The sequence below is a fragment of the Lithobates pipiens genome, unplaced genomic scaffold, assembly GCF_037356315.1.
Source record: "Lithobates pipiens isolate NorthernLeopardFrog02 unplaced genomic scaffold, aLitPip1_a1.2 Scaffold_23, whole genome shotgun sequence".
Taxonomy (NCBI): domain Eukaryota; kingdom Metazoa; phylum Chordata; class Amphibia; order Anura; family Ranidae; genus Lithobates; species Lithobates pipiens.
The window spans coordinates 272,047,273-272,068,033 of record NW_027507785.1 but is presented as its reverse complement, the minus strand read 5'-3'; the positions used below and the strand labels follow the sequence as shown (position 1 = coordinate 272,068,033).

Below are 20,761 nucleotides of genomic sequence, written 5' to 3'. Positions count from 1 at the left end.
TTTATTCTCCCCAGTCCATGCAAGAGTCACCTCTGGTATTTCATTTCAGGTCTCCTTCCTTTCCCTCATGCTTCCAGGTAGTTAGCAAGCTCTCCTCTGCGGAACGTTGAGCACACAGTTAGGCCACAGGCTTCAGGCCTAGCAGCCAGGAACTGTTCCACACACATCGACCCAGGCCCCAGCCCCGAGTGGGAACGACCCTGATCACCTGACTCCTTCCAAATAAATACCTCCACGCAACATTTGAAGCAGCAAATCTGATTGGTTGAGAAAGGTATGTTCATAACCTGAACTCACTGTAGCTCAACATATTAATATATATTTTTTTTAACAAACCAGAATGTTCCTTTATTGCAAACAATTAAGGCACGTTACAAACATATTAATATTAAAGGCAACAGCACCATTTGCTGACAAAAAGGAGAAGCCACAGCTAAACAGGATTAGGAGGAAAGCCATTTTGACCACTAAACACTACAAATTAGCCAGGCTGGCTAACACCCAGCACAACTAAATTAACCTGTAGCCATACTTTGGGACAAAGGTGCTACACTCTCCCCCTGCCCAGGAGACTACATACTCAGTCTGCAAAAGAAAACATATGCTCTCAAGCCTGAGAGTGGATGCCCTGGCAAAAAGTGTATGGGAACGGGTAACAGGAAATATAAACTTTGAGTTATAAATATGTGTGGCAATCCACACGAAAACAAAAGAAAAATGCAATAAAGCAAATGATATTACATCCTAACTGTCTATCTATCTAATATATTATACAATAAGTAATAAAAAATAAGCATTTATTATGGAAATTGAAGACACTGGGGGTTATTTACTAAAGGAAAATCCACTTTGCACTACAAGTGCAAACTACAAGTGCAAAGTGCACTTGAAATTGCGCTGAAAGTGCACTTGGAACTGCAGTCTCTGTAGATCTGAGGGGGACTTGCAAGGAAAATTTTAAAAAAAAACAGCATTTTAGCTTGTACACGATTGGATAATAAAATCGACAGAGCTTCCCCTCATTTCAGATCTACCCCTCAGATTTACAGCGACTGCACTTCCAAGTGCACTTTCAGTGTCATTTCAAGTCCACTTTGCACTTGTAGTGCAAAGTGGATTTGCCTTTCGTAAATAACCCCCACTGTCTCTCCTCATCCAAGGAAGACAAAAATGTATAAGGTAAATTCACATTAGTATAATGTATCTTAATATACCTTTTAGCACTCTTTAGCAATTTACTGTACATAGAAATATCAACTTTATGAAGGAGGCCCACTCCCTTTGAGAGTGACACATCCTTCCAAGAAGTATATGCTATCTATCAATATACTTAAAACATTAGATTCCTAAGCACATCACTATGAAAATAAAGAACTTACTGCTCACTCAGATTGGCTCCTCACACCATCTGGTGGCCAGTAACAGAGAGCAGTTCGCATGTAGACATTCTAGTCCATTCAAATTGTAGGTGAAGACTTGCCCAATTGCCACAGCACAGCATACCCCACTAGCTAACTAGCTAAACATCCCATTGTCCTTGGATCCCCAAAGTCCAATAGGCACTTTTCTATGGAACTGTAATAAACATAGTCAGCACTTTTCCATTGGTTCTCTAATCTCAGGGACAAACACTTGAGCTGAATGTATGGCTACTTCAAACAGCACTTTAGCCACACAGGTATGCAAGGGACTGTAACACAATGAGCTCTTCTGATCTATCTTCCAGAGCAACAAAGTTCCCTTGCAGATGACTGAGATCACTTTCCTCACATGTGGATAACAAGACGTGCTGACAATCAGGAGTAGCAGAGCAAGGCATACTAGCAATCAAGGGCAACAGGCCAGCATGTCACTTTTAGGGCATCTCTTGCAACTTCTGGTATCAGGAGCACAGTCCAGCAGCAAACAGCACAGGCAGGAGTGTCCCCACAACAACATTTTTTCAAATGAAGAGCAGATTCTCATGGAACTGACACAGTCGAACTGAGCACATTGCTGTGTTCCATGCAGACTTGAAAGCAAGATTTTAAATAGCTGAATGGCATTACCAGTAGTAATAAGGATCAGATAATTGAACAGGCTTTCCAAATGATCCAATGGTGGTATTGTAATGTTGCACATCAGCTTGATTAGGCCTCTGAGCAATGACACACTCTTGGTAAACGCAGTAACCATAATCCCAGGTTTTTAAGATATTGTCGTATGCTTTCAACATACCTGGGAAGTTATTCTTGATGCAGTATGATAGGTGTAAGCACAGCACTGACTCCTAGTAATAGCAACAATATGCTTCCCAGCCTCACGGGCTGTAAGCACAGATTGAACAAGTTATGCATAACTTTTCTTCCTTCTGGAACAGCATCAATAATTGCAGCAGATACTTTATTCAAGACAGGGCCAGCATATCCCACTGGCAACAAGTGTCACAGCCATCAGTATGTGACAATGGCTGTAACTGCAGCAACTTGGATATTTTCACAGACATGCACATCTCAGAACATTCATAAACAGTTATCACTTTTCTCTGCATTCTTTATCCTGGTTTGGCTTACCAGCTTCAGACATCGGCGTGACAAGACACAGGTTCAACTTTCCCCACGGCCGCAGGATGAACAGGCATACCTAGCTCAATGGACAGTTACGGAAAGTCTACTGTCCTCAGTTGCATCCTCACCTGTAGTAGCGGTAGATGCAGGCACTACCTGGTCAGGGCCATGGCTACCAAGGACTCACAATGAACGGTGACAGTGAGAACTAACACTTCCACTGCATGGGCAGTGGTGCTGGCAGGTGTAGTAGCCTCCCACTGTGTAAAGCACCAGCTTACCTTTAGGGATGTACTGCACTCCGGTGTCGGTAATAGCTTCTTTCAGCCCAACAGGGCCAGTACTGATACCTGGTGCAAAAACTTTCCAGTTAGCATTGGAGACTCCAAAATACACCATGCTTGCCTCTCTGTCTCACAGCACATAGACCCAAAATGGCAGTGCACACAACTGCATCTCCTCCTCTGCAGAGCGGCGACTTATCCCACTAGTCCGGCTGCTCAGCAGAAATGTCAGCGCCTGCTTCTTTCTTCTAGCAGCACGCCAAAACTATTCTGGAATCTGCCTTAGCCCCTTCAGCACTGGCGTAAAGTGACAAAATACCAGGCTGACACTCTCTCAAGAGCAAAAAAGACAATTTGGTTCATCCCCACGTGGTTTAAAAAACAATGGAGCAGTCTCTGAGGTACACAGACATTACTTGCCACTCTCCCACGGAGCCAAACAAAATTTCTGTGTAATTGCAGTCCATTACTAGGGGTGACCACAGCAAAAAAAACGTTGAGCCCCACATTGGGCGCCAAATATAGCTCCTACCCCACATTTCTAGGGGCTTGGTGGTGACCCCCAGAAGCAGGGAGGGCCGACATAACTCCTCAGGGTGCAGAATACTAGGCATGGTGTGTGATGAACAAGATAGAAAATGGGCAGCAGACAGGCAGACTCCTTAGACAAAAAGGTGAGATAAGGCAGACTGCAGTACATCTGTACTTTATAGAATAGGCTGTTTCCTATAGTAACTGAACTTAACTGCACGGAAGGTGCAAAAACTTCATAGATGATTCCATCTTGATGCTTTCCTAGGCTCTCCATGGATTCCCGGTCCATGCAAGAGTCACCTCTTCATCTCAGGTCTCCAACCTTTCCCTCATGCTTCCAGGTAGTTAGCAGGCTCTCCTCTGTGGAACCTTAAGCACATGGTTAAGCCTCAGGCTTCAGGCCTAGCAGCCAGGAGCTGTTCTACACACATCTACCCAAGCTGCAGCCCCGGGTTTGGAAGGATCACATGCCTCCTTCCAAATAAATACCTCCTCCCAGTATTCATAGCAGTGAATCTGATTGGCTGGGAAAGTTATATTTATTCATAACAGAACTCACTGTAACTCATCATATTAATGTCAAAGGCAACAGTGTCATCTACTGACAAAAAGGAGAAGCCACGGCTAAACAGGATTAGGAAGAAAGCCATTTGACCACTAACCACTACAAATTAGCCAGGTTGGCTACCACCCAGCACAACTAAATTTACCTGTAGCTCTACTTTGGGACAAGGGTGCTACACCTGCATTTTCTAAATATTCAGCTACTCTAATATAGAGCTCATTTGCCCTATGCTAAGATAAGTAATATTAATAATAGCTAATTGATCAGGATAAATTGCAAAAATTTCCTCAAAAAGCAAAATAAATAAATACATACTTTCTAGGCACTATTTGACATTTTTATAATGCAGTTGCAAGCTCCTTCGGGTGGAAACCTTTTTCTTATTATATTCTAATTTATGAATAGTGAGTAACTTGGCTCTTTTGTTTTGTTATATAAATTGACAGTTCTCCATAAGCTGTAAAATAAGGGATTACATACTCCACCTTATAATTTGCGCTGCTGGAAAGAGTATTCACAATAATTATTAGCTTTTTTTTATTACACAACCGTCTGACCTTTGGGAGCCAGTAATAGAATACTACACAGACCAAATCCCCAAGAATACTCACAAGGCAGCTTTATGGCACACAAAACATACGGAGATGGAACACGCAGACACACATAGCTTACAAAAGAGGTTTGCCAGGCTGTGATCCATAACTTAATAAAAAGAAAGATTATTTCTCATATCCCACAAAGCTCAGAGATGTGTGACACAGAACATGAGACTGAGGTCTGTGGAAACATAACTATCAATAAAACATGGTTTATTGCATCATATAAAAGATGAGACAGCTGCAAACAATGATCTTTTAGAGAGATGAGAGCTGTGATATAGTGCAACCCTGAGGGAACAGAGGATGACAATGATGTCAGGGATCAGGTGAAGGGACTGGAAACAGCAAAAGGCATGTTTATATGAATTGGAGAAGAAAACAGAGATTGGATACATTGCGTTAAGGGCAGAAGCATGTTGGGCCTTTTTTTAAAGTGAATCTGTAATGTTCCATTCAAGACAAAGCAAAAATATAATGTTCTGGCAGGATTACATGGGTGCTGCAACATTTAGGCCTGCAATGGGATTGTAGCAGCTTCAGTGTCTCCAGTTCCATCATGCACCAAGCCCCAAACTATACTGAGCATGGTTATTTCTAATTCTCCAGTTGCTCACACTTTTCTGAATATTCATATCTGTTTAGAGCAGACTTTCCCAACCACTGTACTGTGTAACCAAGGCTGACACCAGCATATAGGCAGGTCAAGCAGCTGCCTTAGGGTGCCAGGATGAGTTGGGGGGAAAATGTAAACAAAGTACCCAAGGTAAAAAGAGTCATGAAATATAACATAAAAGCAAGAATGTTTATTAAAAACAAAAACGAAATACACTCAGAAAAGGTAAAGCGATCAAGCATTAAACAAAGCTGTATGGAAAATGACACACTGCACTGGGATCATGGCCAGATTGGGAGGAGAGCCGGCTGCTGTCAAACAAGGTTCTGCCTCCTGGATCGGCTCCTATGATGGACATCACACTGGTCTAATGTAGGGAAATTGCGATGTCCATCATAGGAGCTGATCCAGAAGACGGGACTCTGACAACAGCTGGTGTCTCATCTCCAAGCGAGTGTGTCATCCCCCACCTGCTACGGCTGGTTCTCCCCCTGATTCAGGCTGTGATGTCAGAGCAGTGTGTCATCTTCTGCACAGCTTTGTTTAATGACTGATGGCTTCCACCTTTTGTGGGTGCATTTAGATCTTGTTTTTACATAAATTCTTTGTTTTTATGCTACACTTATAGGCTCCTGTTGTGCTGAATCATTCACACTATGATTCAGTTGTAATCTAGGTCCCCTTGCAATCTGGGTGCCTGCTTTACTTTTGGAAGCGCACTGCAACTGGATCACATGGTACTCCTGTATTTACAGTTTACCTTGTGGATCTGAGTGCATAGATTTTTTTTTGTGTATTTTTGGGGGCAGTAAAACCTAAATCCCCAGCTACTTGCTGGGATTCAGATTTTTAAAATACCTGTCTTTCATTCTCTAATTATGGGCCCTTTCTCCTAATGGGAGCAATGTGGAAGCTTTAGTTCGCCCCATCTGCCAACTGGAGTGCAAATAAAGTGTATGTGCCATACAGGGGCGGGAGGGTTGCATGGGGGGGGGTGGTAACAGAAATGTGTAGGGAGGGAGGTGGGAAGCAAAATGCACCTTCGCCTAAGTAGACAAAATTCCTTGCACCAGCCCTGTGTGTAACCAGAGTTCCTCCAAAAGTTGTTAGGGGATCCTTGAGCAATGAACAATGTATGACAGATAAGTAACTACTCATGCATGTTGGTGGGCATTTTTCCCACTGATCACCAATGAAAGGAGCATTAATTTCACTGACCAACAGTGTAATGGGGCTCTTCTCTCGCTGACTCTCCAAATGACCACCAATGTAAAGAGATCCTTCACCCACTGATTACCAAATCAAAGGGGGTCCTGTTTCAGCAACAATCAATGGAGAACTTCATTGACCACCAGTGATAACCAGTGGGGCATATTTTCCATCATGGCAAGGGGATATTTTTCCACTGACCACAGATGTGAGGTTACATTACAATTTTCCCATTTTCAAATTAATTTTCTGGCCATTGTTATTATTATTCCTTTTTTTTCATTATTATTACTGAAAAATGTGTTCTATAGAGCAGCCCTGGGTGTCAAATGCTCTAATTGCACTACATTTTGTTATTCTTAGTTTATTCTTTCATTTCAACTTACTGTTTAGGCTAATTTACCCTGAGCTATAGTAATTATTAGCAGGGGTTCCCCAAGACTTATCTCAGGGGTTCTTCCATGTTAAAAAGGTTGAGAAAAGCTGGTCTAGGGCATATTTAATGAATATCCATGTCTGGCAAGAGTAGCCTTTAACCATTTTAGCCTAAGGGGACCGTTGAAAAAAATCTGAGCTACCAGGGAACCCCACTGCTAAAAAAATTATTATTACTAAAGGTTGCAGTATAATAGCTTGTTCAGTAAGTTGAAGAAAGTTTTAAATAGCTAAATAAAAAATGGCATACCTGGAGTATTTGACACCCAGAGTGGATTACAATACTTCCTTGCTCTATATAAAAATAATAGTTACATTTAACAAATTATTATGTCCAGAAAAGAAACACAGTCTATGAAAATTGTAGTTTACCTTTAAGCTGGTGTGGCAACACGCAGGTAAAATCACCTGGTTGTATCCAGGATGGGAAATATGTGTGCCCTAGATTCAGGCTTTATGCAGACTTGTACAATTAGAGGGGAAGAGTTAATGAGCCCAGCTGAAGTAAGTGGGCTCATTAAGACCTCTACAAAAAACCCCAGCATGCTTAGGGAGATGCTCCATCCTGGAGCCAGTTTTGTGTTGTATAGACTGGGGAGTGTGACACCTGTTCTGTGCGGTGAGTTAACGCCTGTGTGGCAAACCTCTACAACAGAGACAGGGACTGGTGCAGCACAAGGCTGCACTCAGTTGTTAGAGAGGGAATCCATGTGTGTAATTAGAGGTCAAGCTGATCAGGATTTATTTTCATGTTTTATTTTTGTTTGGCTGTTATATGTTTCACTGCATGTAGCATAAATAAACCGCATCTTTAGTTTTTTTGCACCTACAACGCTGTCTGCTGTGCCTGATTTTGTGTTGTGAACCCATCCAGGGGGTCACACACACCCGCTGCGGAGCTAACCCCTCACACTGGGTATACACATTTAGATTTCTTTTGTTTACCTGGCGGGCTGAATGAAAGAAGAAACGGATTCCCCCATCCACACAAGCAAGGTGGATATGGAATCCTTCCTGCAATGCTATTGTATTTTGACAGTGAGGACTCCTCCACTGTCAGAATACACTGATCAGTGATGCAGTAGCTGATTGAATTAAAGTCTTGTTTGATCTACTGATCGACTTCTGTCAAACACAGATGGTCTCATAAGGAACAACATTTGTCCAGTTCCTGAAGAACTGGATACATTTTGATCCATGTGTACCCAACTTTACACTAGTTGTCAGCATGGGCGTCCGCAGAACTTTTTCCAAGGGGGGGCATCATTTCAAGGCCACTCATGCTCCGCCCCTTTTCGACAATCTCATGAAAATCTTTCCACTGGTAATACATATGTGTTATATAACAGATAATTCATCTTCACTTTGTATTGGAAGTTACTCTGGCGGCTGTGTTCCATGCCCACATAGCCTAGAGAATGTGCATCTTTTTACATTGCAATACATCTGTTGTGGCCATATTTTGATCTCATACTGTCACTGTATAGGCTGTTTTCATCAAGATAAAAATATGGCAACAACAGATGTATTGCAATGTAAAAAGATGTACATTCTCTAGGCTATATGGGCATGGTACGCAGCCACCTGAGTAACCTTGCGGACTCCCATGCTTTCAAAAACCAGCCCTGGAAAAAAATTCATACCAGCCTCACAGCATTATTATACCAGCCCAACAGCATAACGTCATTATTTTCTTGTTCATGAAAGGGAAAAACCATACGTTTTAAAGCACATTTGATGAAGAGAGTATTAGATATAGATATGAAATCACATAGGGCTTAAATATATATATATATATATATATATATATATATATATATATGGGGGGGCAGGAGACAGGAGAGTGTGGCGGTGGAGGAGAGCACTGGGGGGGGCAGGAGAGTGCGGTGGTGGAGGAGAGCACTGTGGGGGGGGGGCAGGAGAGCACTGGAGGGGGTGGCAGGAGAGTGTGGCAGTGGAGGAGAGCACTGGGGGGGGGGGCAGGAGAGTGCGGTGGTGGAGGAGAGCACTGGGGGGGCAGGAGAGTGCGGTGGTGGAGGAGAGCACAGGGGGGGCAGGAGAATGTGGTGGTGGAGGAGAGCACTGGGGGGGCAGGAGAGTGTGGTGGTGGAGGAGAGCACTGGAGGGGGTGGCAGGAGAGTGCGGTGGTGGAGGAGACCACTGGGGGGGGGGGGCAGGAGAGTGCGGTGGTGGAGGAGAGCACTGGGGGGGGCAGGAGTGTGCAGTGGTGGAGGAGAGCACTGGGGGGGAGAGTGCAGTGGTGGAGGAGAGCACTGGGGGGCAGGAGAGTGTGGTGGTGGAGGAGAGCGCGGTGGTGGAGGAGAGCACTGGCGGGGCAGGAGAGTGTGGTGGTGGAGGAGAGCACTGTGGGGGAGGGGGCAGTAGAGTGTGGTGGTGGAGGAGAGCACTGGAAGGGGTGGCAGGAGAGTGTGGTGGTGGAGGGGAGCACTGGAGGGGGGGTAGGAGAGTGTGGTGGTGGAGGGGAGCACTGGAGGGGGGGTAGGAGAGTGTGGTGGTGGAGGGGAGCACTGGAGGGGGGGTAGGAGAGTGTGGTGGTGGAGGAGACCACTGGGGGGGAGGAGAGTGCGGTGGTGGAAGAGAGCACTGGGGGGGCGGGAGAGTGTGGTGGTGGAGGAGAGCACTGGGAGGGGGGGGGCAGGAGAGTGTGTTGGTGGAAGAGAGCACTCCTATCCAGGCACTGTGGCACGGATGGGCATCTACTCCTCTGGATCACAGCGCTGGATGGCTATGTTCGGCGGCCGCTCTGTAACACAGTCCCGCCCCCCTAGACCGGCTCATGTGATAGGCGGAACGTGATTCTCTCTACTATCACACGAGCTGGTCTGGGGGGCGGGACTGTGTTACAGACGGCCGCCGAACACAGAGCCAGCGCTGTGAACCAGAAGAGAGAGAGCGGAGGATGCAGCATGGTGGCGGCGGCAGCGGCAACACCTTGGGGATTTCTGGGGGGGGCACTTGACCCCCCTTGCCCCCTGCTGCGGACACCCATGGTTGTCAGTGGAACAGTGTCCCTTTGGTTGAGGATCTCCAGCCTGAAGGCCGCATGCGGCTCTTTGGTATATGATGTGCAGCTCTTGGACCTCAGCAATTTGTAGTAGGAACATTCATCAGGGTGATAGCATTCATTTCTACTATCCTCATTTAACATCTTGCCAGTTTTTATCTTCTGCAGCATATCCCCATCCAAAAATGTAGCATGTCCACACTCTCTGACTCTCATTGCTTTTTTACTGTTTTGTTTTTGCAGTTTATGACAGTCCTTTCAAGCATTATATATATTGACAATCACCCTTTGGTGATGTCAGGGGCCACATTTGAGGTCCCTTTTAACTGATAAATTGTCAATCACTGGTCTAGAGCAGTGTTTCACAACTTTAAGTCGAGGCACCCTTTAAGATTATAGATGATCTCAAGGCCCCCCCTTTAAAATGATGGACAGTCGCGGGGCACTCCATTCAAAAATGTAAAAAACAATTCTAATAGTTTTACATACACATTATGTAGCAACATCCACAAGTAGGATACCCAACGTTAGAGGGGATTTATTCTTCCAAAGCAAGTACACTTTTGCACACTGGTACTGACTAGTATTCCAATGTTTCTCTTCTCCCTCAATTTCTCTCCATCAGTTAGCTAAAGTCAGCCCATTGATGAGGGAGAAGGGCACATAAGGGTCAAAAAAGGATGCTGTAGAGGCAACAGATATCCTCTTTATTAAATGTTCATTAACTGTCATTGGTTGTTAGGATGCCAGTGTCTAGAAAGTCGTAATGGTGCATAATGAAAACCTGAGGTTTTGTGTAATTAAAATACAGGCTTGATCCACCTGCTGGCTTGTATACAATTTTTGATACATTTTTAGGCAGTTTGCCAAGTCATCACTGAAAGAAACCTAAAGGCACCCTGGTTGAAAAAAGCTGGTCTAAAGGATGTCAATTTCATGCCTACATGAATAGGATGAATATATAGGCATGGGAAGCTATAACACATACAGTCCCATGATCTGCCAGTTCAGTTAGAAGCTCGTTGTGCTGTGATAAACAGGTCTACTTCATTTGTTGAAGGAACAATAGGCATTATAATTTAATATTACACAAAGAAAAACTGTTTGTTTTGGACTTAGAAGCCAATCAGCTTTCTTTAATTTTTAAAACTCTACAATGAAAAAGAATTAGGTTGTTTTTATTTCTTATATTTTCATACACATTGACCAGTGTGCGTCATGAGCTTAACAACAACCACAACATGCAATAGTCATCATTTTTATTGTTGATTTTTAAAGGTATTTTTTTTTTTACTTTTGGATAGAGCAGGGCAGTGTTAGACCACCTGTTGGGCTTCACTTCTATCAGGGTCTTTATTATAGAGATTTCTCGTTACTTCCTGTTCCCCAAACAACAGTTTCACTAGCCAGGAAGTGAGTTAAAATCTGCAACATTGACATAATAATCTGCCTAATAGAGCCCCAGATAGCATTATAAGCCAAAAAGGATTCTATCCCATACTCAATCAAAAAAAAAAAAAGTTTGGACAATTTAATAAATAAACATTGAAATCCAGCTGTTGCTCTGAGCCACTACAACGTATTATTCATTGGACCTATTAAACAAGCTTATGTAACACATATGACCAGACAACATTAGAGTTAGATGGGTTAAAGATCAAAAAGTCTTACACAGGTTGTGGTAAAGGGGCGCAGGTTGGGAGTCCATCCACACCAAAGGCAGAAGAATCACATCGACACCAATCCTCAATCACGTCTCCACGGCCAGAGCACCAGAGAGAGCTGAGCACAGCTTCCTGCAGCAACTGAGAGACAGACAGACAGACAGCTGAGCACAGAACCCTGCAGTAACAGAAAGACAGACAGACATCTGAACGCTCAACCCCTATAGGTAAAACGGGGGCACAGATATAACATAACATTGGATCATGCAGGCACGAACATAGAGGTATTGACAAACAAAGGTGTAGCTGTAGATGAAAGAGGAGAAATAATTCTATTGTTGAACAAAAGACAATTTGGTATGGTTGGCACAACTTTTTGTTATCTCAGTCCATAAAATGCTGTTTGTCACAACGGAAAATAAAAGCACATTTTTGGCAGATAAATAAATATTTCTCTGTACTTTCAGGGTCTATAAAGGGATAGCACATGGGGAAATGTGCATGAATTGTAAAGATGTGCTTCATATTTTTTTATGTTGACTTACTGTACACTTTTATAGTTGTCCAAGCTAAAACTCTGTTATTGCTTGAAGAATATATCTAGTCAACTGCATCATATGTTTTTACCAACACTCTAGTCAAATAAATATATAAACCCTTGATGGTTGGTATCCTTGTTCGTTCAATCCTATGTTCAGTCAAAGGCTGGTTAAAAATGGTTAATTTTTCAAGATTATTCTACGGCCAGCATATATATACTATTCCAAGAGAGCAATGCAAGCAATTTAGAGAAATTTAGTTGCTCAGTCCTCAGAGACTCCATTATCACCAGCATTATTCTCAGGGATAGATGGTCAGCTTATTGTACTTCCTCCTCAGATGCAACCTTAACCTTATATATTGACCACTATGACAGGTTAAAGGTGTCCTCAACCAAGAACCAGTTGCCAGATTACGCTTGATGCATAGCATCATACTGGCAAGGCAACACTAAGATTTTGTGCCTTGTATATTTTTTTTCCTTTTTTTATTTTTTATCTTTATATTTTATCTTCTCCCCCTTTTTATCCCACTTATATTGCTCAGTTTTACCTTTGCCTGTCATTATGGCCAAATCGTTATAAAGTTGTCTAGTTGATTCAGGTTGTTACTCCCCCATAGGGACGTGGCCAATGTTATGTATGTTGTTTAGCATTTGTACTATATTTGTACCAAACTGATATCTGTTATATGCAATATCTTTATATGTTCCATTTGTATTTCTTATGCCGCAATAAAAATCATTGGTCAACCAAAATAAAAATACACATTGGAAAGTCTTATGCCCTGTAAATTCCGATGGAAAAGGTCCGATGGGATTATATTGTCGGAAAATCCGATCGCGTGTGGGCTCTATTGGACTTTTTCAGTCGTAAATTCTGACGGAAATAAAATTTGAGAGCAGGATCTCAAATTTTTTTCCGCCAAAAAATCCAATCTGACTTTTTACAATTGTTTGTAGAGAATTCCGATCGGACAAAGTGCCACGCATGCTCACATCAAATTACGAGACCAAAGTTATTGGCTACTAGCCTCAACGTAGTTCAGTCGTAATGAACTAACGTCATCACGTTCCGAACGATTGGATTTTCCGACAACTTGGTCCGACCGTGTGTATGCAACACCAGTTTAGGACAAAATCCGCTCGATTTTACACGAATACACACGAGCGGATTTTCCATCGGAAAAAACTTGGATGGTTTTTCTGACGGAAATCCGCTCAAGCTTGGCTTGCATACACACGGTCACACAAAAGTTCACTGAACTTTCGACCGGCAAGAACACTCTAGACAAAATCCGCTCGATTTTACACGAATACACACGAGCGGATTTTCCATCGGAAAAAACTTGGATGGTTTTTCTGACGGAATTCCGCTCAAGCTTGGCTTGCATACACACGGTCACACAAAAGTTCGCTGAACTTTCGACCGGCAAGAACACGGAGACGTATAACACTATGACGAGCCGAGAAAATTAAGTTCAATGCTTCCGAGCATGCGCCAAATTGTTTCCAAGCATACCTAGGAATTTTACGCATCGGAATTTGTACAGACGATCAGAATTTTTCTTAAATTGAGAACCTGCTCTCAATCTTTTGCTGGCCAAAATTCCACTAGCAGAAGTCCGATGGAGCATACACACGGTCGTATTTTCTGACCAAAAGCCCTCATCGGACTTTTGCTGGTGGAATTTCCGATCGTGTGTACGGGGCATAACCGTAGACATAAGCATCAGGAAAAACAATGAAAGCAAGAGAGACGTCGCTCCCGGTGAGTAGATCCAGGTGAGTAGAAAGTCAATAATGAGGACTCCTATGGGTCCAACCCTCAGCTTGTCTGCTGTGAAGATTCATATGAGAAAAAGAATGGCTGCACCCCTTTTTTTTTTTTATCTGTTTTATTATCTGTTTGTCTCTGCACTTCATGGGAAGATATAATGAAAGGACTTTTGAGATTCCTGTGTGCAGTCATTCTTTTTTTCATATGCATCAGGAAAAACTAGACCTTACTGCTTCATATACTTGGCACCTTGGATATTTAAAAAAAAATACTGTTGCCTTATAAGTACAGTATATACAGTGGTGTGAAAAAGTGTTTGCCCCCTTCCTCATTTCCTGTTCCTTTGCATGTTTGTCACACTTAAGTGTTTCGGAACATCAAACCAATTTAAACAATAGTCAAGGACAACACAAGTAAACACAAAATGCAATTTGTAAATGAAGGTGTTTATTATTAAAGGTGAAAAAAAATCCAAACCATCATGGCCCTGTGTGAAAAAGTGATTGCCCCCCTTGTTAAAACATACTATAACTGTGGTTGTCCACACCTGAGTTCAATTTCTATAGCCACACCCAGGCCTGATTATTGCCACACCTGTTCACAATCAAGGCATCACTTAAATAGGAGCTGCTTGACACAGTAAGGTCCACCAGAAGATCCTTAAAAGCTACACATCATGCCGAGACCCAAAGAAATTCAGGAACAATTGAGAAAGAAAGTAATTGAGATCTATCAGTCTGGAAAGGGTTATAAAGCCATTTCCAAAGCTTTGGGAATCCAGCGAACCACAGTGAGAGCCATTATCCACAAATGGCGAAGACATGGAACAGTGGTGAACCTTCCCAGGAGTGGCCGGCCGCCCAAAATTACCCCAAGAGCGCAGCGACGACTCATCCAAGAGGTCACAAAAGACCCCACAACAACGTCCAAGGAACTGCATGCCTCACTTGCCTCAGTTAAGGTCAGCGTTCATGCCTCCACCATCAGGAAAAGACTGGGCAAAAATGGCCTGCATGGCAGAGTTCCAAGGAGAAAACCACTGCTGAGCAAAAAGAACATCAAAGCTCGTCTCAATTTCTCCACAGCACATCTTGATGATCCCCAAGACTTTTGGGACAACATTCTGTGGACCGATGAGACAAAAGTGGAACTCTTTGGAAGGTGTGTGTCCAAGTATATCTGGCGTAGAAGGAACACTGCATTTCATAAAAAGAACATTATACCAACAGTAAAATATGGTGGTGGTAGTGTGATGGTCTGGGGCTGTTTTGCTGCTTCAGGACCTGGAAGACTTGCCGTGATAAAAGGAACTATGAATTCTGCTGTCTACCAAGAGATCCTGAAGGAGAATGTCCGACCATCTGTTCGTGTTCTCAAGCTGAAACAAACTTGGGTTCTGCAGCAGGACAATGATCCTAAACACACCAGCAAGTCCACCACCGAATGGCTGAAGAAAAACAAAATGAAGACTTTGGAGTGGCCTAGCCAAAGTCCTGACCTGAATCCTATTGAGATGTTGTGGTATGACCTTAAAAAGGCCGTTCATGCTCGAAAACCCTCTAATGTAACTGAATTAGGACAATTCTGCAAAGATGAGTGGGCCAAAATTCCTCCAGGACGCTGTAAAAGCCTCATTGCACGTTATCGCAAACGCTTGGTTGCAGTTGTTGCTGCTAAGGGTGGCCCAACAAGTTATTAGGTTTAGGGGGCAATCACTTTTTCACACAGGGCCATGATGGTTTGGATTTTTTTTCACCTTTAATAAAAAACACCTTCATTTACAAATTGCATTTTGTGTTTACTTGTGTTGTCCTTGACTATTGTTTAAATTGGTTTGATGTTCCGAAATACTTAAGTGTGACAAACATGCAAAGGAACAGGAAATGAGGAAGGGGGCAAACACTTTTTCACACCACTATATGTATATATAGCCAAGAAGACTTTCCTGTGGGTTTTTAACCTCAGTCATCCCTTTATGAATAAAACTGTGAAACTTACAATAGCCTGCATGCAGCACATTTTGAATTTGTCCTTATTGCTATACATGCGGGATATACAGAATTGCTCCACATGGAATTGTACATACGTTATACATACGCTTATGAACTGGCTTGTACTATGCATCAAGGCCGCTTGCCAGATATACATAAACTTAGCATAAAATATTGAACCTAGTTCGCATATTTCTGTTTAATAATGCATGTATTATAAATGGGGTTTTAAACTCGTTTTTAATGCCTAATGACACGCCATTTCATTATTTCCATGGATCATGCATATATGCTCCAGGGCTCAGAAATTTCCTCATGTGTGATTATTTGATGCTCTGCATCTCATATATAAACGGTGTCTCTTACTAAAATGGATAAGTAAAGATAAGGGAAACACATATGTGATACAACGCAGCACAGTGTATCGTTGTGACACATTCAATTAATGGGACATTTTGGTGTGTCAAAACTTTATTGATTTCAATGGGTTACCTTAAAGTGATTCTAAAAAAACAGAATAAAAAAATAAAGAAAGTGTTATACTTACCTGCTCTGCACAATGGTTTTGCACAGAGAAACCCCAATCCTATTCTTTTTGGGTCCCACACAAGCCTCTTGCTATGGGGGAACCCAAGCAGGCTTGTACCCAGGCCACGCTCTGTGTGTCCATTCACAGATAGGACATTGCTTGGGCCCTCCCCCACTCTCTCCTTTTTGGTTCACTGTGATTGACAGCAGCAAGAGCCAATGGCCCCGGGTGCTGTGTGAGCCAATGAGGAGAGAGAGACCGTTGAATCGAGATGGGGCTTAGGTGAGTATAAGGGGAGGCTGGGGGGGAATTGAACCCAGAAGGTTTTTTATCTTAATGCATAGAGGCTTTATAACCAGTTTAATGAACACTCAATAACTCCTAAAATGAGCGCATTAAAGCCGCGTACACACGTGGCGGACTGTCTGGCCAACTTAGTCCGTCAGACAATCCGACGGACAGTCCATCATACTTTCGAATGAACGGACTTGCCCACACACGGCACTTTTTGAGCGGACTAATACGGCGGACTAAGTCCGCCATACTATCCGCCCTACTTTTGAAATGAATGGACTCGCCCACACACGCGGAGGAAAGTCCGCTCATTTCGAGCGTGTCTCCAGGTAGGCGGGGCCCGCGAAGGAGACGTCGCTGACCCCGCCGCCTGGTATGGACTTAAAGGGGAACCCCAACGCCGAAAAAAATCGGCGTGGGGGTCCCCCCCAAGTCCACAACAGACCCTTGTCCGAGCATGCTACACGGCCGGCCAGGAAAGGGGGGTGAGCGAGCGCCCCCCCTCCTGAGCCGTACCAGGCCACGTGCCCTCAACATGGGGGGGTGCCTTGGGGAAGGGGGGGCCGCGCGGCCCCCCCACCCCAAAGCACCTTGTCCCCATGTTGATGAGGACAAGGGCCTCTTCCCGACAACCCTGGCCGTTGGTTGTCGGGGTCTGCGGGCGGGGGGCTTATCGGAATCCGGGAGCCCCCTTTAATAAGGGGGCCCCCGGATACCGGCCCCCCACCCTATGTGAATGAGTATGGGGTACAATGTACCCCTACCCATTCACCTGTGAAAAAAAGTACAAAAAAAACACAACACAGGGTTAAAATATTTTATTGCACAGCTCCGGGGGTCTTCCGTCTTCGGGGGTCTTCTCGCCGGACTCCTCCGCTATCTTCTTGTAGCTCTTTTGCTAGCGGAGGAGTCCGGCTTTCTTCCTCGCCGCCGGCCTCTTCTCCCGACTTCGGGGGTCTTCTCGCCGGACTCCTCCGCTATCTTCTTGTAGCTCTTTTGCTAGCGGAGGAGTCCGGCTTTCTTCCTCGCCGCCGGCCTCTTCTTCCGACTTCGGGGGTCTTGTCCCCCTCTTCGGCTCTTCTGCCGGGCCACCGCGCCTTCTTATAGCTCTTTTACAGGCGGTGGCCCGGTCTTCTGTCGCCGCCGTCACCGCCGCCTTCCGTTCTTCTTGTTGTTGTTGTTCTTCTTCTTCTTCTCCAGGAGATGTTGCCTCGACGATCTCTCCGGCCGGAATGCCAGGGACGCGCTCCGCTGCCACTTATATAGGGACAATGGGGCGGTGTCACATGGCTTTATGTCACATGGGTTGGTCACATGGGTTGATGTCACATGGGGACTATGACATCGTAAGGGGGCGGGGTCACCATGTGACCAACCCATGTGACATAAAGCCATGTGACACCTCCCCATTGTCCCTATATAAGTGGCAGCGGAGCGCGTCCCTGGCATTCCGGCCGGAGAGATCGTCGAGGCAACATCTCCTGGAGAAGAAGAAGAAGAAGAAGAAGAACGGAAGGCGGCGGCGACGGCGGCGACGGCGGCGACAGAAGACCGGGCCACTGCCTGTAAAAGAGCTATAAGAAGGCGCGGTGGCCCGGCAGAAGAACCGAAGAGGGGGACAAGACCCCCGAAGTCGGGAGAAGAGGCCGGCGGCGAGAAAGAAAGCCGGACTCCTCCGCTAGCAAAAGAGCTACAAGAAGATAGCGGAGGAGTCCGGCGAGAAGACCCCCGAAGACGGAAGACCCCCGGAGCTGTGCAATAAAATATTTTAACCCTGTGTTGTGTTTTTTTTTTACTTTTTTTCACAGGTGAATGGGTAGGGGTACATTGTACCCCATACTCATTCACATAGGGTGGGGGGCCGGTATGTGGGGGCCCCCTTATTAAAGGGGGCTCCCGGATTCCGATAAGCCCCCCGCCCGCAGACCCCAACAACCAACGGCCAGGGTTGTCGGGAAGAGGGCCTTGTCCTCATCAACATGGGGACAAGGTGCTTTGGGGTGGGGGGGCCGCGCGGCCCCCCCTTCCCCAAGGCACCCCCCATGTTGAGGGCACGCGGCCTGGTACGGCTCAGGAGGGGGGGTGCTCGCTCGCCCCCCTTTCCTGGCCGGCCGGGTAGCGTGCCTCGGACAAGGGTCTGTTGTGGACTTGGGGGGACCCCCACGCCGATTTTTTTCGGCGTTGGGGTTCCCCTTTAAGTCCATACCAGGCGGCGGGGCCAGCGACGTCTCCTTCGCGGGCCCCGCCTACCTGAATACCCGCTCGAAATGAGCGGACTTTTCTCCGGGCGGGAAAAGTCCGCTCATTTTAAAAGTACGGCGGACTGGCACACACACGGGTGGACTGTCCGCTGAAATGCGAGTCCGACGGACAGTATTTCCAACATTCCGAAATACTTAGTCCGCCAGACTGCACGCTGAAAAAGTCCGCTGAAGCCCACACACGAGCGGACTGTCCACTGAAATGTGTTTCGGCTGACTAAGTAGGCCAGACAGTCCGCCCGTGTGTACGCGGCTTTAGGCACAAATATAAATGGGTTCTAAAGTCCATTTTGTAGCTGCTTTGAAACACCTGCTGTATATTTACATTAGAGAGCTGGCAGGCCATTCAGATTCTACATCAATAGAAAAGCAAAAGAAAAAGAAGGTATGATTTCAGTGTTTCTGTTGAGAATTTTGAAAATTAATTTCTCCAGAATGTTTATAGCTATAGAGGTGAACAGTGACTTTTTTCTCTGCCTGTAAACTCCCCTCCATGTTAGCCTATGTATCCATACCCATAGTATAGTTTTTTTCAGGAGTTCAGCGGCAGGGGAGTTTACAGGCCAAAAACAAAACATCACTTGTGTTTTTTTAGGAGAGGAGCTTTTGAGCATAAAAAACACTCAAAAATACCTTAATGCACGTTCTCACCTTAATGCATTCTAATGGCCAGAATTCTGGCTAATAGAATGCATTAACACCAGACACAGGAATGCGCATTAACACGCATGCAAAAATATTGCTTTTTACTGTGCTTTTGATGTTGCAAACTCCCGTAGGAAAAAATAAATATCTTTTAACTTACAGTGTGCATGAGGCCTAATACAGCACAATCTTCTCTTTCAAGACTCTCATTTATTTCTACTTAATAAAATAGAACATTTCTAATATTATTATTATTATTATACAGGATTTATATAGTGCCGACAGTTTACGCAGCGCTTTACAACATTAGGGCAGACAGTACAATTACAATACAATACAGGGGGGGATCAGAGGGCCCTGCTCGTTAGAGCTTCATATATGTTGTTTTGTGCAGTATACCTCAACACCAAAGCATCTGTATGTGAACAAGGTCTGAGATTTACCGCACATTAAAAGGACAAACATTTAAATACAGAATGCATCAGTTAATCATAGACATGAAACCATACAGTTACACATAGATGTGAACATACAGTATAACCAAATATTTCCTTACAGAATCCAACAGTTATAGACAAAACATGTCAATCTACATTGTCACAGTGATTTCCATGCAGATTAGGTAAAACGTATTAAATTCATCAGAAAACTAATCAAGCTTCATAAGCAAAGACATTTGTCACTGCAAATAGTAATTATTTCATAGCTAGTTATTGCACTAGTTACTTGCTGTTGGCAATAGCCCCACAGTGTGTGTTCCTTTTTTTCCAGTGTTAAATTGGACGATTAGTAGTATTTAGTAGTATGATGTTTTTTTCACTATTGAAGCTACTAGATTGCCATTAAATGGTTGACTCTACGGTAGGAAATTAAAAATAAATCTCACATTTAATGTCTATACCAAGAAGGAATAACACAGGTAGGAATCATCCCGAATAACTGAACACAATACAATGACTCATGTACAACACTGGTAAGGTATATTTAAAGCGGTTCTTCACCCTAAAGGGGAAGTTCCGCTAATCTGATCCCTCCCCCCCTCCGGTGCCACAATCGGCACCTTTCAGGGGGGAGGGGGGTACAGTTACCTGGATAATCCAGGTATCTGCACCCACTTCCGGGCAGACTGCCGCAGACGCCCCCCCTCCCCCCCCCGTTGTGTTCTGGGAAACACACAGTTCCCAGGACACAGCGGGGGATCTAAAGAGACGCGCAGTGCGACTCGCGCATGCGCAGTAGGGAACCGGGC

At 44.6% G+C, this 20,761-nt stretch overlaps 1 protein-coding gene across 1 annotated transcript in view; it reads right to left on the bottom strand.

Moving 5' to 3' along the window:
- Positions 1-20,761, bottom strand: part of ASTN1 (astrotactin 1) — an 846,340-nt gene that overhangs the window by 23,574 nt on the left and 802,005 nt on the right. The window contains exon 18 of the mRNA XM_077453189.1: positions 11,482-11,615. Within this exon, the coding sequence (XP_077309315.1) occupies positions 11,482-11,615 (134 nt within the window). The remainder of the gene's footprint in view (positions 1-11,481; positions 11,616-20,761) is intronic.